This window comes from Hemiscyllium ocellatum, chromosome 33 (assembly GCF_020745735.1).
Source record: "Hemiscyllium ocellatum isolate sHemOce1 chromosome 33, sHemOce1.pat.X.cur, whole genome shotgun sequence".
NCBI classification, from domain to species: Eukaryota; Metazoa; Chordata; class Chondrichthyes; order Orectolobiformes; family Hemiscylliidae; genus Hemiscyllium; species Hemiscyllium ocellatum.
The window spans coordinates 19,051,768-19,069,111 of record NC_083433.1 but is presented as its reverse complement, the minus strand read 5'-3'; the positions used below and the strand labels follow the sequence as shown (position 1 = coordinate 19,069,111).

The 17,344-nt window shown below is 45.9% G+C and overlaps 1 protein-coding gene across 2 annotated transcripts; it reads left to right on the top strand.

The window, feature by feature from the left end:
- The first annotated feature begins 711 nt into the window (after nt 1-711).
- Nucleotides 712-13,998, top strand: LOC132831287 (large proline-rich protein BAG6-like). 2 transcript variants are annotated; one of them, XM_060849331.1, is made up of 5 exons: nt 712-1,123; nt 4,010-4,238; nt 4,340-5,247; nt 12,008-12,069; nt 13,911-13,998. In XM_060849331.1, the coding sequence occupies exons 1-4, from the start codon at nt 884-886 to the stop codon at nt 12,023-12,025; spliced, it is 1,395 nt and encodes a 464-aa protein (XP_060705314.1). In that variant the 5' UTR covers nt 712-883; the 3' UTR covers nt 12,026-12,069; nt 13,911-13,998. The 2 variants fall into 2 exon arrangements, with proteins under 2 accessions (XP_060705314.1, XP_060705315.1); XM_060849332.1 differs by having other exon boundaries at nt 1,069-1,123; nt 3,976-4,238.
- The last annotated feature ends 3,346 nt before the right edge of the window (nt 13,999-17,344 follow it).

The window sequence follows — 17,344 nt, the reverse complement described above, 5'->3', positions numbered from 1 at the left end:
AAGGCAGGATAGTAGCAAATATAAGGTTTAACAAGTGGATGATAAGGTGACAGTAAATTTACGATAAGTTTAAAATAAGTGCATAGTTAATGTTATAGGAAGTATATGGTTATAGTAAATCTAAGATTAAAGTGCACGGTAAGCTTATGTTAAACATAATGTGAGGTTAGAGTAAGTAATGGTTATGGCTGAAAATGTGTTGCTGGAAAAGCGCAGCAGGTCAGGCAGCATCCAAGGAACAGGAGAATTGACGTTTCGGGCATAAGCTCTTCTTCAGGAATTTTCTGCCCGAAACGTCGACTCTCCTGCTTCTAGGATGCTGCCTGACCTGCTGCGCTTTTCCAGCAACACATTTTCAGCTCTGATCTCCAGCATCTGCAGCCCTCACTTTCTCCTCTAAGTAATGGTTATGTTCAGGACGTTTAAGGTAAGCAGATGGGACTTTCACCTGGTGTCTCGGGTCCATGATAGAGACACTGCCAAAGCACCACAAGGCGCCCCCCAAAATGGGGATACCTTCAGAAGTCAGGATGGCTGTTAATTTGTTGCATTTTAATTTCTGAACAGGGAGGGGGGGGGGGGCTGTCTGTCAGCTTTAAATTCCAGCACTCGGCCCTTTCCCTCCAGGAGAGGGGGAGGCAAGCGGCTGCAGACGCGATTTTAACCAGACAGCGGGGAACTCGCCGCCGCCGACCGAGGCGGATTTTAACGGCAGAAACCTGCACTTATTTCACTCTCAACGCGACATTACGCCCGTCCAGCCGACCGCCCACTTTCCTGCCCTTCCCTCTGTTTCAGCGCAATTTCCGGCAGCGGCTCCGTCCTTCTCCAACCCAGATAATACCCAAAAGCCATCCACCGTGGCTTCCCCCTGCCTCCGCCCATGGCTGCGAGGAGGGGTAAGGTGGCCCGCCGGTTTTCAGACACCTCCCTGGAGGTGCTGGTGGCGGCGGTCAGAGCCAGGGCCAAGGTGCTTTTCCCTCGCTCCGGGAAGAAGCTTCACAGCAGCCTCTCCAAGAAAGCGTGGCTGGAAGTGGCCGAGGAGGTCAGCAGACTGAGCATCACCCCGAGGAGCTGGATCCAGTGCAGGAAGAGATTCAATGATCTCACTCGTTCAGCCAGGGTAAGTCAAAGTTCAAATGTGTGTGTGTGTGTATGTGTGTTGGAGAAACTCAGCAAGTCAGGCAGCACATGTAGATGCAGAAAACACGTTTGAAGTTCAGTTCAGAACCCTTCAAACTCTCCCATACGTTCGTCCACAGAAAGTTACAGTACAGGAAGATGCCATTCTGCCCATCTTCTCTGCAGTGTAGCCACCCATTTTTATTCTCACTTTCCATCACCTGGAGTTTTGTAGGTGCAGATCCAGGTGCCTTGTGAAGTGGCTGAGGGCTTCCATGTCAACTTGGGAACAAATTCGAGATCCCCACTCCAGGTGGAAAAGTTATTCCTCATCCCCTTTACTCCTTCTGCTTGACAGATGTACCTGCCAAATGGGTGTTTAGAGATGTGGCTCTAGGATTAGGTTCATTCACCACACAAGGAACCACAGAATCCCTGACCAGTAACACAGGATGACCTTGGTGGACAAACATAGTCACTCGCGAAGAATTGCTGATGACCCTTTCTCCAATCGTCTTAAATCTGGACCCTCTGATAATTGACCTCTCTGCAAGGGGTAACAGGACTTTTCTGTTCAGTCTCTCAAATCCATCAATATCGTTAAGTCACGCCTCTCTGTTCGAAGGAAACAATCATACCTGATGACTGCAATTTCCATGTCCTGTTATGATGTAACAAGTCAAACACCCAGGACCCAGACCTTCATGTGGCAGCTTGTGGACAAGTAACTGCCCTGCAGCACTCCCCTCTATATCCTCCTTCCCCCCACTCCCAAACTGATAATTAGAGACAAGAAATAAATTCTGGCCGAACCTACAACACCCATGTCCTTGAATGAATTAAAGCAAAACCTTTCCCACTCACTGAGTACACATGCAAACTATTACCAGACATATGTTTCACATCTAGGAACACGTGCAGGCCATTCAGCCCCACACGCCTGTTCTGCCATTCAGTGAGGTCATTACTGCCCTGATCTTAACTCAGTGACCGTGTGTTGAACTCATTCCTGGAATGTTGGCATCACTGACGAGGCCAACATATTTTGCCCATCTCTAATTGGTCTTGAACTGAGGGCCTGGCCATTTGAGGGCAGTTAAGGTCTAACCACATTACTGTGGGTCTAGAATCGCATGGAGGCCAGACAGAGTAACGACAGTAGATTTCCTTCTCTACAGGACATTAGTGAACCAGACGTGTTTCTTTCACAACTATCAATTAATAGTTCTTGATTCCACATTTATTGAATTTAAATTCCACCAGTGGCTGTGGTGGGATTTTAATCTATGTCTCTTATTACAAGTCCACTTACATTACATTTCATCAGTGACTCTAGTGTTTTTTTACTTGATCTTCAAACTTCTACTACTGCATGCAGAAGTGTTTCCTAATTTCTCTCCTGTAAAGTTTGGCCCTAAGGCTGTGTTTTTCATCCCAAACTTGCCCTTTGACCAATGGGACATGTTCTTCTCCACCCACTCTATTATTTCCTTTCAAAGTCATGAAATAAAACTACAGACAAATCTGTTCCTGCACCTCTCCTCATGACTCTTCCTCAGCTGACAATTGCAATGACCCCAGTTCATTTAAGACCTTTAACTGATAAATATCTCAAACTATATATCTTCCTCATCAAAAGGCAGGAGGCGGTCTGGGACTTTGCATGAAAATTATTGAATCCCAGCTTTCATCCCCCCAGCATTCTGCAAACAGGATCAAGGACTAATACACAATGTGACAGATCAGTCCCCTTCTTTATATAAATCATATATAGTGTTAAAATGGCTGCAAATGTAATGAAGTGGGCGCAAGTGAGGACTGCAGATGCTGGAGATTAGAGTCAAGAGTGTGAATGCTTTGAGCAAAAGCCCTTCATCAGGAATTCTCAGTGATTTTCCTGCTCCTTAGATGCTGTCTGACCTGCTGTGCTTTTCCAGTACCACACAATCGACTACAAATTTAATGAACTTAACCTGACAACATATGATGCATCAAACTTAACAGAAGATGCATAGAACCATAGAAATGATACAACACAGAAGGGGACTATTTGGTCCACCTTGTCCATGCTGACCCAGAGACAAGGTCATAAGTCACACACACCAGGTTACAGTCCAACAGGTTTTATTTGAAATCACAAGCTTTCAGAGCGTCTGGTGTCGTGTCCAACGTCATACACACCATGTTATAGTCTAAGTGGTTTATTTGAAATCACAAGCTTTTGGAGCACCAGGTATAGTGTCAGAAGTCACACACATCAGGTTATAGTCAAGATGAGAGTGGTGCTGGAAAAGCACAGCAGGTCAGGCAGCATCCGAGGAGCAGGAAAATAGACGTTTCGGGCAAAAGCCCTTCATCAGGAATGAGGCTGGGAGTCTCTGGGGTGGAGAGATAAATAGTCCAACAGGTTTATTTAAAATCACCAAACTTTCAGGCTGCCTGGTGTTGTATATCTTCAGACCTTGTCCACCCCAGTCCAACACAGGCACCTCCACATCTTGTCAGGCATGCCCGAAACGTCGAATTTCCTGCTCCTTGGACACTGCCTGACCTGCTGCGCTTTTCTAGCAACACATTTTCAGCTCTGATCTCCAGCATCTGCAGACCTCACTTTTACCTCCACATCTCGACCCAGAGACACTCAGGTGTTTTTTTTTCCTAATCTCACTTTCCTGCACATGGTCCTGCAGCTCACAGCACTTAAGGTGCAGATCCAGGTCCATTGAATTTTTAAATTCTATAAATGTAGAAGGCTTGTATTGTTTCACTTAAACCTTCATAATGGTATTACCTGGGTCTTCATGTCTGTTAACAATAATTACTTGTTCTACTTGTCTCGTGATGATCTTTCAGGTAATGCGTCTACCTCACTCCTTCTGATCTGCAGGAAAAGGCAGCGCACAACACGAGGGAGAGGAGCAGGCTGGGTGGGGGCACAACTGATGCTGTAGCTCTCACCCCTGCGGAGCAATCGGCGATGGACATCAGCGGGACACCGAGGGAGATCAGCATCGGAGACGGCGAGGCGGGCGGTTTCTCCGAGCACGGCGACTGCCTCAGCATCGTGCCTCTTCACACGGCCCAGGCAATCCCAGTCAGCATCAAGACCCCGCCCAGTACGGCTCAATCTGCAAGCGCTAGCCTTTTAACCGCCCAGAGTTCCTTCCCAACCCTGACTCTTGCCCCGTTTCTCTTCTTTCTCTCTCTCCCCCCGCAGGTCCTCGGGAGGTTTTCCAAGAGGAGCCTTCGGCGGAAGACAAACCCGCGGCCTCCCCCGCGCAGCTGGCCCAGCCCGGGTCGGGCCTGGGTGAGGCCCAGGGCCCCTCTCCGCTCGGCGGGTCGGAGCGGAAACCGGAGGCCCCGGGTTCGGAGGCGTCGCGCCGGCGGGCCTTACCTTTCCCCGGTGCCGCCGAGTGGGACGACCCGCGGGACCCGGCCGTCAAACGGAAGATGCTGGAAGCTCACCAGCGGCTGTACCAGGTGTTGGAGGGCCTGCCGAAGACACTGAGCGCCATGTCCGAGAGCATGGAGGAGTCCACCTCCGCCATGTGCGGGGTGGTGTCGCACGTGGTTTCCACTCTGCAGGCCACCCTGGAAAGCGCCAGCACCCCCCGGGAGAGTGCGGTGGCAGAGCCCCCTCAGCCGGAGAGCCCGGCGCCCACCCTCGAGGCTCTGATCGAAGCTCAAACGGCCGCCGTCCGGGCGCTGGGCGCCGACGTTTGCTCGGCCCTGGAGAGGCTGACGGGTCGGCTGGACACCCTGGCGGAGCGCGTCGACCGGGGCTTCGAGACGGTCTCCCACCTCCTGCGGTGCGCCTTGCCGCGGGCGGGCGGGAGCGAGGAGGCGGAGGGCGGCGCCGCGAGCGGGCAGGCGAGCTTCGCCCTCACCCGCGGCGCCTGCCCTCCTTTCCCGCCAAGCCCTCCGCCTCGCGCTGCTGAGCCGACGACGACGCCGCCGCCGAACGGTCAGCTGAGCCAGGGGGCGCTAGCGGCCGGCCCCGCGGCGCTCCCGCCCCAGGGCCCGGCCCCGCGAGCGCGCGCCCCCAGGAGCCAACGGTCGCAACCGTCGCAGGAGCCGCCTGCTCTTTCCTGCCTCACCGCAGGAACGTCTCGTCGGAGTGGCAAAGTGAGTAAGCCTTGCCGTTTTAGGGAAGCATGGAAACGGGCCCAACCCGTCCATTGGCGCCAGGGTTTGTGACTATTCCATTCATTATAATTTTAGATTAGATTACTTACAGTGTGGAAACAGGCCCTTCGGCCCAACAAGTGCACACTGACCCGCCGAAGCGTAACCCACCCAGACCTATTCCCCTACATTTACACCTGCCCCTAACACTACAGGCAGTTTAGCATGGCCAATTCACCTGACCCGCACATCTTTGGACTGTGGGAGGAAACCCACGCTGACACGGGGAGAACGTGCAAACTCCACACAGTCAGTCGCCTGAGGCGGGAATTGAACCCGGGTCTCAGGCGCTGTGAGGCAGCAGTGCTAACCCATAAAGTGCAGTGCTTTCTGGAAGCAGCTGAGAACTGGCCCTTGCCCCTTACAAACTCTACTTCCCAGCCTCCAGCCTTGCTTCATCAAACCCAAAGAACTGCGGATTCAGAAACAAAAAAGAAATCAGAGCGAGTTTTGAGAAGATTTGTCGCTTGGGTTGAGGTTCTGGATGTAAGTTTGCTCGCTGAGCTGGAGGGCTCATTTTCAGATGTTTCGTCACCGTCCTTTAGTGGGCTGAAGGGCTTCGTCCGGAGGCTCACCGAAGAGGGTGACGAAACGTCTGAAAGTGAACCTTTCAGCTCAGCGGGCAACCTACATCCAGAACAAAACCAAATCGGGATTTGGAGATGCCGGTGTTGGACTGGGGTGTACAATGTTAAAAATCACACAACACCAGGTTATAGTCCAACAGGTTTAATTGGAAGCACACTAGCTTTCGGAGTGCTAGTGCTTTCACTAGCTCCGAAAGCTAGTGCTTCCAAATAAACCTGCTGGACTACAACCTGGTGTTGTGTGATTTTTAATTAAAAACAAATCAGAAATTAGAGCCCAGCTGGTTACAACTGAATCCGGGTTAGGGCCAGTTTTAATGAAGCAAGCTGCTGGAAAAGCTCAGCAGGTCTGCAACAGCACCTGTGGAGAGAAATCAGAGTTAACTTTCGGGTCTTCCAGTTCTGAGGAAGGGTCACTGGACCCAAAACCTTTAACTCTGATTTCTCACCAAGGATGCCACAGCAGACCTTAATTGATTAGATTATCTACAGTATGGAAACAGGCTGTTTGGCCCAACAAGTCCATACTGACCCTCCGAAGAGTAACCCACCCAGACCCATTCATCATATGTACCCCTGACTAATGCATCTAACACTTTGGGAAACTTAGCATGGCTAATTCACCTAACCTGCATATCTTTGGGAGGAAACGGAGCATTCAGAGGAAACCTACACAGACACAGGAAGAATGTGCAAACTTCACACAGATGGCGCCCGTGGCTGGAATTGAACCCAGGTCCCTGGAGCTGTGAGGCAGCAGTACTAACCACTGAGCCACCTGCTGAGCTTTTCCAGCAATTTGCTTAATTAAAGCTTGCCCCCACCCAGACTCAAATGTAACCAGCAGGGCTGCTGTCCCAACTCGCCAGGGCGACTTGAGATGGACTTATAAATGCCTCTCTAAATCTCTGCTGCTTCCACTTTGTGTAACAGCATGCAAGCTTGTACGACATTCCGGGTGCTGTCGGAATGTTCTCCATGTCAGGGGGAACCCATTATTCCTACTTCAAAGTTGAGGACGTCAGCTTCGACATTATGCAGAGGGCTGAGACAATGGGAACAACTGTTGTAACATTTTAAATAGATTGAGATTGCTAGAATTGCACGAGAGGTTCAACAGAGTAAGGTTTAGAAACATAGTAAGTAGAAACCATGTAGTCCCATGAACCTGTTCCTTCATTCGGTATTTTCATGATATATCCCTATCCACTATCACAAACATTCTCACATCTTCCCTTTGACGTCTTTAATCTATCCATTTCTTAAATATGCCCAGTACCTTTACACCTAAGGAAGCTGTGAATTCAACAGATCCACCACTGTCTTAATGAGAAAATAATCTATTCTGTACCCTGAAACCATGATCCCTTATTTTAGGCTTCTAGCCAATTCCAATCTATCCAGACCTGTTGGAATTTTATATGTTTCAATGAGATCCATTATTTTTTTTTAAACTCTAGTGAATATAGGCTTGGTCAAACCAATCTCTCCTCATGTGACAATCCTGCCATCCCAGGTATCAGTCAAGTGAATCTTTGGTATACTCCCAAGTATAGTTTTTTTTAGATGGAGACTAAAAGAGCCCATGATACTCCTCGTCTGGTCTCATCATGGCCCTGAACAGCTGCAGCAAGACATTGCTGCTTCTGTACTGAATTTCTTGCAATGAGGGCCAACATACCAGTTGCCTTTGTTGCGGCTTGCTTTCAGTGACTGGGTAGCCTGATCTGTTTATACATCATTATTTCCCAATCTATCTCCATTTAAATAATATTCTACCATTCTATTTTTCCTTCCAAAGTGGACAATATCCATGTTACACTGCATCTGCACACATTTGCCGACTTACTGAATGTATCTTAATTGCCTTGAAACCACTTTATTCCTTTCTCACCGCTGACAACTCCACCCAATTTTGCGTTGTCTGCAAACTTGGAAATGTTGCATAGAATTCCCTCATTCAAATTGTTGATATATTTTGTGAATACCTGGGCTCAAATACTGATCCCTGCGGAACTCGCGTTTCACTTTGAAAATGAGTTATTTATTTGGCTCCTTGTTTCCTGTTTGCTGACCAGCTCTCAGTCCATGCTAGTATATTATTCCCAATTCCACATGCCACATCCTTGCATACTAACCCCTTATGTGGGACTTCAACAAAAGCCTTTTGAAAATGCACCACATGTACTGATTTTATAATATGAAGCATTGTCAATGGGATTCAGAGATCTGCAAGGAGAACACAATAGATTTTCAAACCCATTACAGTAACCACTTGCAGATCGCAACAAACCCTGGCAACTGGTTTCTGTTAAATCCCATCAGATCTTTCTGGAAGGAGGCAGTCTGCCCCACTGTGTCTATGCAGAATCCTTGGTAGAACACGACTGAGTGCATGAGAGCATTTACACACTGAAGTCTTTGCACTATGCCATTGGAGCCTCATCTTTCTCTGTTGACTCAAGTTTCTGCCATTTTCTCATTCTGTTTAGATCTATTTTCCAAACATTTAGTATTAATTGCGCTTCTTAAATTGGTTGTCAGCATAATTCATAGCACACTTAGAATTAGTTAACAAATACTGTCCAATCACCAACTCTTATTTAATGTTGGACTCTGTTTTTGATTATTGCAAGTGTAAACTGGCTTTGTATAGTCAGTACCTTGATGATACCAGAATGTTTTTCAAATTGACTTAAGGTATGCTCTGGGTTTCATGGTTAAGACTATTCTGAACTCTGGTTAGCATAGGACAAAATCTTTAAGAATCTCAAGACTCCTGGACAGTGACCTACCCCATGTGCTTCATCATTTTGGGAAGCAGAGAAAGGAATGACTTGTACGTCGTTGGATGTAGAGTTTTCAGTTTGGGAATAGGCTGGGTGCTATTTTCAAACCACAGTTGAATTGGCTTTAAAAAGAGATTTATTTTCCTTCGAGGTTATGTTCAGCACATTCACAAGTCAGTTGATATAAAACCTGACAAGAACCAGCTGAAATTGCACAGCAATTCAAAAAGTAATGTTTTTCAAGACACTTTGCTTTTGAAAATGTTCCCTGATATGTGTCAGGTGGAACCAAACTTGGTTATTGCTTGAAAAAAAACACATTTTGTCCAAGTTTCATCCGACACGAATCAGGATAGTTACAAAAAAATACCAACGCAAAGGGGAACAACATTTTGTCCTGAATGAGAAGAGCTGATTGGTGGGCGAGTGGGCTCTAATTGGTGAAGGCTTTGCCATGGAGAATGCATCAACTGGTATTAATTGACAATTAGCTGCCAAGTTTTGATTAAATTTCAACCAGGCACTTTGGTCAAGACATAATGGGCCAGGAAATGATATTTTGATCATTGAAACAGGTGCAATGTGTGATTGTGTTCTTCCTGTTTGCAAAGAACAGGGCCGCGTGTATGAATATATGTATGAGTGTATATAGGCGTCTAATATGTACATGTGCGTCACACTGTGAGCTGACTGGCAAGCTTAACTTGGTTGCCAGTGTCATTCGTAGCACACTTAGAATTACTTAGCAAATATTGTCAAATCACTGAACCTTGTTAATGTTGAACTTTCTGTTTTTTGAGTTTTGTAAACAAAGGCTAGTTGGGTGTGATCAGTAACTTATCTCTTGCAAACAATAGAAGGGACTGGATGTTTGATATAATCCAATATCTTTGTGATTTATAGACTGTATTCCTAGTATCACATAGGCACTGAATCTTACATCATGTAACTCGTTTATGTGGTAGGCAGAATGGTTTTGTTTGCTTGATTGCAGCCTCTTGTTAATGCCAAACACTACTTTCGCTGCTACTGCATAGTGGCAACAAACAATCCTTCTTAAAGGTGCGCACACAAGCAGGTGCTCCCAATAGTCCACATTTGCCAAATGGCATGCCAGCATATTACGGTATTTCCACCCACTGCCATGCAGAGACTTTGGAGGTCTGCACAGCAGCTGGAGAAGTTAGCAGGAATGTAGTTAGCAGCATGAAACAGCTAGTTTCACCTGTTGGTCAACGATTTGAGATATCCTACCTTTCCAAGGTTACCTCGGGTCCTTTCAGAACTGAAAGTTGCAGCCTTAAGCTGATTCAAATGTTTTTTATGATATATAGAGAAAATTGATCAGATCAGGGTAGATTCTATCCCAGAACATGTGCCTTTTTCAGCATTAAGCTTACATGGTGAACAAATGACTCATTTTCTATTTCCAAGATTACTGACAAGGCCAATTTTATATCATGTGGAACTGTAGGAATTTTAACATGTGCTGGCCCATGAAGATAGACCTGTTACCCAGTAGTAAAGAAACACCAGATTTCTCAATTTGCACGTAATAGAAAGGCAGCTCATTTGACCGCTGCAAAGCAATTTGAATGCAGAAAGGAGACCATTGAGACATGCAAAGAGATTCTTGCAGCTATTCCAATATAGCAAATGTGTCATGTACATATCAGAAATATGCAAGGGATATGAGTTTAGTGTCTATCCATCCAACACATTTTTCTCATGGAATCAAACAAAGATGTTTCTGTGTACAGGGTCTCGTGGGCATCCCATTGCAACACCCTCTATTTGGACATGGATGGGAGTCTTTAAAACTGAGCACAACTGCTTAAATTGTTGAGTTTATAAGTTCAGTGAACTGATCCACAAATTATTAAATGCAATTCTGCAATTGGTTATCATTCACCAAATAATCATGAGTGTGCCACAATGTATGCTGACACTACTTTGAGATTGCCAGTCAGATTCACAATGAGGTGCACGTGCATGTACTATGAGTGATTTATAGCAAGGTGCCAATTCTTGAATATGTACAGAGACTGTGTCTCTTTGACTTAAACACAATAGGCAACAGCCATTCACTGGTTCATTCCTATGACAATGTTCTGACCAGTCATAGTCAACTTGCTTGGTTTAAATTTAAACAAAGCTTAGTAGTTAACTGTGAGTTACCATTAACTGATATATTCTCTATGGAAATGCCTCTACCAGTCAGTGTCCACTGGCCAATCGTTCAGCATTGTCTTCTTGGAAAATTTGTTTTGATATTTCTTGTGAATATCTTGACGAATGCAAGATGAAAAGCTTTGACAAAATGTGTTTCAGAAATATTCCAATTTAAGAGTGCCACCTTCTCTGACTAATACAACTGAAGATGGGTTTATCACAGAAGAATTGTATTTGTAAATTACTGTCAACCACAACGTGTGGTTAACCCAATTTTAAATGACCGTAAATGACTTCAGAAGTTCGGTGTAAAAACACTCAGCTCCTGGTCCACTGAGTCCTCACTTGGAATTTAGTTGTGCTCAGTTGGGATCAGAATTGAAGTTAAAAGGTAAGTGACCATGCAGCCTCCCACTTAATTATTGTATTTTAAGTGCCAGCTCTCCTCCTTGAATGTGGTAGGCTGCCCACCATCTATTCGAAGTTTAAGCCAGTAGTGGCCATGTGGGAGGTCAAGGGTTTGCGTTTTAAGACTTAAACCAACTTTTTTTTTGGTCAAAAGTCCCCAATGAGTCATAAGTCTTTCAGAACAAGAGGTGAAATATTGCTGCAATTTCATTCAAACCATTTGTTACCACTTCCAGAATATTTTTTTATTTTAGCCCTACCTTATCACTTGCTTATGTCTCACATCATCTTAACATTGATCCTGCTTGCTCTACCCTATTCTAGACCTTGTTGTTTCTCTCTGTGCAACACCTGCATATTTGTACCTGGTGCTTTTCTTGTTTTATCTCAAACATCTTCTAGTTCCGGACATAGCTTATCAATCTGAATTAGCCGAAAGTGAGGACTGCAGATGCTGGAGATTAGAATCAAGTGTGGTGCTGGAAAAGCACAGCAAGTCAGGCAGTATCCGAGGAGCAGAAGAATCGACGTTTCAAGGAAAAGCCTATCTGAATTGTTAACTCTGTTCCTCTCTCTGCAGAATGCCATTTGACCTGAGTGTTTCAGGTATTTCCTGTTCGTATTTCAAATTTCCTGAATCAGCAGTACTTTGACCTTGTCCTAAGGCACATGAAAATTGCTTTTTTTTTAAACAAAATCCCCTTTCTCTCTCTCTCTCAAATTCTTCTTATTTTAATCTATCAGGTTGGGCTCTCGCATTGACCAGGAACCAGGTGACATCATATAGGAGTGCAGTTACTAGTGAGGTAAGGAAGTGATGACTTGCAGCATCAGTCTGTTTATAAAGCACTTGCCACATCCTCAGGGGGTCGCAAGGTACTTTCATGTTGGGAGGTGGTGTGTTATTGTCCATCCATAATGCAGTAACGCACACTTTTACACACATCTTATAGCTTGGAGCTATGGTTAGTGTGGGTAGAAACTCCAATAATGTTCTTATTTCTTAACTGACCAGGAATCTCTCCCACTCTGCCTGCCATTGGTGTGTGTTGGAAGGATTGGCAGCATGATAGACAAACATTTTGGCCATATTATGAACTAATGTTACTTGGCCTCAGATCTTGGAGTGGGACTCAAACCCAGATATTCTGGTTAAGAGACGGGAACACCACACCACATGACCTTGCTTTATACCTAATGGATTACACTTTACATCTAGTCCATTGGCCTATCTAACAACAATGTAGCCTCTAATATGTACATGACAAGTTCATGGAAACAAATTAGTCAATAATATCTGCCTTAATAATTATGTTTTTTACATTCCTCTTGGAACAACAGCTAGTTAGCAATTTATCATTATAAATGTTTAGTGTCTTCTGTCATCAATAAAATTGACATGTCAAACAGCCAGCTCAGGCAAGAAACTAAATTAAAGCCATGGTTAGCTTTATTGAAATGAGTTCTGCAGGCAGAATTTTATCAAAATTTCTTGACAGAGATGACAGGAAAAGTTATCTGAATGGAGATTAACATTCCTGGTAAATCCACAAGACCATAAGATATAAGAGCAGAATTAGGCTATTTGGCCCATCAAATCTGCTCTGCCATTGATCATGATATGTTTCTCAACCCAAATCTCCTGCCTTCTCAGCATAACCCTTGAACTCCTTACTAAGCAAGAATCTGTCTATCCCTGTCTTAAAGACAATCATTGACTTGTCCTCCTTAGGCCTCTGTGGCAGTCAATTCCACAGATTCATTACCTCCTCTGAACCCTCTCCAACAGCATCCACATCTTTCCTATAATAGGGCGACCAGAACTGGAATCAGTATTCCAAGTGCAGTCTAACCAAAGTTTTTTTTATAGAGCTGCAACAAGATCTCACGACTCTTAAACTCAATCCCCCTGTTAATGAAAGCCAAAACACCATTTGCTTTCTTAACAACCCTGTCCACTTGGGTGGCCATTTTAAGAGATCTATGTACCTACACACCAAGATCCCTCTGTTCCTCCACACTGCCAAGAATCCTATCCTTAATCCTGTACTCAGCTTTCAAATTCGACCTTCCAAAATGCATCACCTCGCATTTATCCAGGTTGAACTCCATCTGCCACCTCTCAGCCCATCTCTGCATCCTGTCAATGTCCCGCTGCAGCCTACAACAGCCCTCTATACTGTCAATGACACCTCCAACTTTTGTGTCGTCTGCAAACTTGCTAACCCATCCTTCAACCTCCTCATCCAAGTCATTAATAAATATCTAGATAGACAACTTGCTTGAAGGAAGTGAATTGTTGAATTGTCTAGCTTTTGTACTTTGACTTTAGAATAATAAAACTATTTCAGTTTTTTTATAAATATGCTCCTAACCTATAACCATAAAAATTTGATTATAAATAGGAATATCAACCCTGATAGTTCCAGGAAGGGAGAGTGGCAGGACTTACATGCTTTATTTTGGGAAATCATTGGTGCCCTGCGGAATCACCTCAAAGGCCTGAGCCTTTCTTCTTAAGTGGTGGGGTGAGCGGAAAGTCAGAAACCAGCAAGGAAAGAAGGGGAACTTCCTGCCAGTGTCCACTTGCCCCAGCTCCCTCTTCCTTCTCTGTTAAGATGAATGATAAGATTTTATTTTTCTACAGAATCATCTGGAGGAGGAAGAGATCCATTATACTACACTGAACCTATCTCCAACAAATCGAACGCGTAGTGCAGCATGTCAGATGGTGTATGCAGAGGTCCGGCAGGAAGCCCTGTTTAAAAAAAAACTCATTGCCAACCAGCTGTTCATCAAAGTGACTGAAAACAGAACGCAGTGCAAGCATTTCACCAGTTTTACTGCATTTTTTTTGTTCAAAGGTTTTAACATTATCTTGGCAAGAGGTTAGAATGACGCTGAGCAGATTTTTGTTGAGGAAGTGTTGATGTTGGTGGTGCAATGCTCATTCAGGTCAAGGAAAGCTTTGTGTTTCAGACATTGGCCTGTGCTTTGTGAGGCTTGGACAAACATTAGGGCTGGTCCCAGTATTCCTGGACTTGGGAGGGAGAAAGAAATCGGCTAATTGTCACTCCAACATTACCAGTATCAGTCAGAACAAAACTTGACTCCAACCTTGGATTAGATTAATTTTTGAGGATCTGCTGCGTGCCACAACACAGCTGTTTGGCTGAGGCCCATCCTAGCATCATCTGGTGCCCATTATCTGGTGGAGGTGGGTGGGTTAGATGTTTTACTTGCCATTTTGGGTGCCTTCCTTGGCAGGTGGCTCATCTGCAATGTCACCCACAATTTTGGGAGCAGTAAACTGGAAATCTAGTGCAATCACTCTACGCAAGGAATGATCAACACCTTCAGTTGTGGAGAAAATGAAAGAATGCAGAAAAACAAACAATTGGTCTGAAAATAAAGAAATGTGAGCATATGGGAACAGTGAACATGCTGTTTCAATATCATTTACAAGGGGGTCATCTGAGGAAGTTTGTAAAGTTAACAGCACTTAAACCAGGAATTTTTAATCTATATCTTTTTTTAAAAGATGTTCAGAAACATATTTTGGTTACATACTGGTTAGGTTAATATTAAAGGAGGTAAAGCCATGAAATGTCATTAGAACTGTAGAATAGACTGTGTTCTTATTGTGAAATAAAGAGAATCACATTGATACTTAAGTATCTGTTCTCCTTTATGGAGATCGAAATCAATGGTCAGTTTAATTCTGTCGTGGGATGTGAGTGTCAATGGCTGGGCCACACTTTGATGCCTAAGAACACAAGCAATATTGCCCATTCAGCTCCTCGAGTTCACCCTGTCATTCAGTGAGATCATGGCTGATCTGCTTGACACCGTTTTCCTGAATCATCCCCTTTTCCCTTGATATCACTCACTGGTCCTCACCCTGAAAAACCCTTCCACTGACACCCTCCTTCGACTGACTGAACTGGTCCTCACCCTGAAACCCTTCCACTGACACCCTCCTTCGACTGACTGAACTGGTCCTCACCCTGAAACCCTTCCACTGACACCCTCCTTCGACTGACTGAACTGGTCCTCACCCTGAACCCTTCCACTGACACCCTCCTTCGACTGACTGAACTGGTCCTCACCCTGAATAACTTCTCTTTTCAATCCTCCCACTTCCTCCAAACTAAAGGAGTTGCCATGGGCACCCGCATGGGCCCCAACTATGCCTGCCTCTTCGTAGGATATGTGGAACAGTCCATCTTCCGCAACTACACTGGCACCACCCCCCACCTTTTCCTCCGCTACATCGATGACTGTATCGGCGCTGCCTCGTGCTCCCACGAGGAGGTTGAACAGTTCATCAACTTTACTAACACCTTCCATCCCGACCTGAAATTCACCTGGACTGTCTCAGACTCCTCCCTCCCCTTCCTAGACCTTTCCATTTCTATCTCGGGCGACCGACTCAACACAGACATCTATTATAAACCGACTGACTCCCACAGCTACCTGGACTACACCTCCTCCCACCCTGCCCCCTGTAAAAACGCCATCCCATATTCCCAATTCCTTCGTCTCCGCCGCATCTGCTCCCAGGAGGACCAATTCCAACACCGCACAACCCAGATGGCCTCCTTCTTCAAGGACCGCAGATTCCCCCCAGACGTGATCGACGATGCCCTCCACCGCATCTCCTCCACTTCCCGCTCCTCCGCCCTTGAGCCCCGCTCCTCCAACCGCCACCAAGACAGAACCCCACTGGTTCTCACCTACCACCCCACCAACCTGCGCATACAACGTATTATCCGCCGCCATTTCCGCCACCTCCAAACGGACCCCACCACCAAGGATATATTTCCCTCCCCTCCCCTATCAGCGTTCCGCAAGGACCACTCCCTTCGTGACTCCCTTGTCAGATCCACACCCCCCACCAACCCAACCTCCACCCCCGGCACCTTCCCCTGCAACCGCAGGAAATGTAAAACTTGCGCCCACACCTCCACACTCACTTCCCTCCAAGGCCCCAAGGGATCCTTCCATATCCGCCACAAGTTCACCTGTACCTCCACACACATCATCTATTGCATCCGCTGCACCCGATGTGGCCTCCTCTATATTGGTGAGACAGGCCGCTTACTTGCGGAACGCTTCAGAGAACACCTCTGGGCCGCCCGAACCAACCAACCCAATCACCCCGTGGCTCAACACTTTAACTCCCCCTCCCACTCCACCGAGGACATGCAGGTCCTTGGACTCCTCCACCGGCAGAACACAACTACACGACGGCTGGAGGAGGAGCGCCTCATCTTCCGCCTGGGAACCCTCCAACCACAAGGTATGAATTCAGATTTCTCCAGCTTCCTCATTTCCCCTCCCCCCACCTTGTCTCAGTCGGTTCCCTCAACTCAGCACCGCCCTCCTAACCTGCAATCCTCTTCCTGACCTCTCCGCCCCCACCCCACTCCGGCCTATCACCCTCACCTTGACCTCCTTCCACCTATCCCACCTCCATCGCCCCTCCCCCTAGTCCCTCCTCCCTACCTTTTATCTCAGCCGGCTTGGCTCTCTCTCTCTTATTCCTGATGAAGGGCTTATGCTCGAAACGTCGAATTCTCTATTCCTGAGATGCTGCCTAACCTGCTGTGCTTTGACCAGCAACACATTTGCAGCTGTGATCTCCAGCATCTGCAGACCTCATTTTTTACCCCACTATTTAAGGGATCAAGAAGGAAAATGGAGAATTACAATGACAGGAAAAATGCCAGAATCTGTTCCAATGTGATTGACTTTTTAATAGCCTGACTAGCAATGCCCACAATCCATGAAACTATAAAAGAAATGAACAAAGGATATGATAAATACTTGAATATCACTTAGGGTTAGACAAAGTCATTGGGAGCTTTTTGAAGATGTTACAAAATTGATTAAAGAGAGCCAATTGGCATAGTATGTGCAGATTATCAGAAATCTTTTGGTAAAGTCCCTCACAGGAAGCTGATTTAAAAATATTAAGGCACATGGAATGGGAGGTAATATACTAGCACAGACTAATGATTGGCAAACTTACGTAGTAACAGGCTGTGCTCCATTCAGTGAGATCATGGCTGATCTGTG

Coding starts and splice junctions, on each gene's coding strand:
- LOC132831287 (XM_060849331.1), top strand. CDS start 884: ATGGCTGCGAGGAGGGGTAAGGTGGCCCGCCGGTTTTCAGACACCTCC. Junction 1,124..4,009: donor ATCTCACTCGTTCAGCCAGG/GTAAGTCAAAGT, acceptor TCTGATCTGCAG/GAAAAGGCAGCGCACAACAC. Junction 4,239..4,339: donor CAGCATCAAGACCCCGCCCA/GTACGGCTCAAT, acceptor CTCCCCCCGCAG/GTCCTCGGGAGGTTTTCCAA.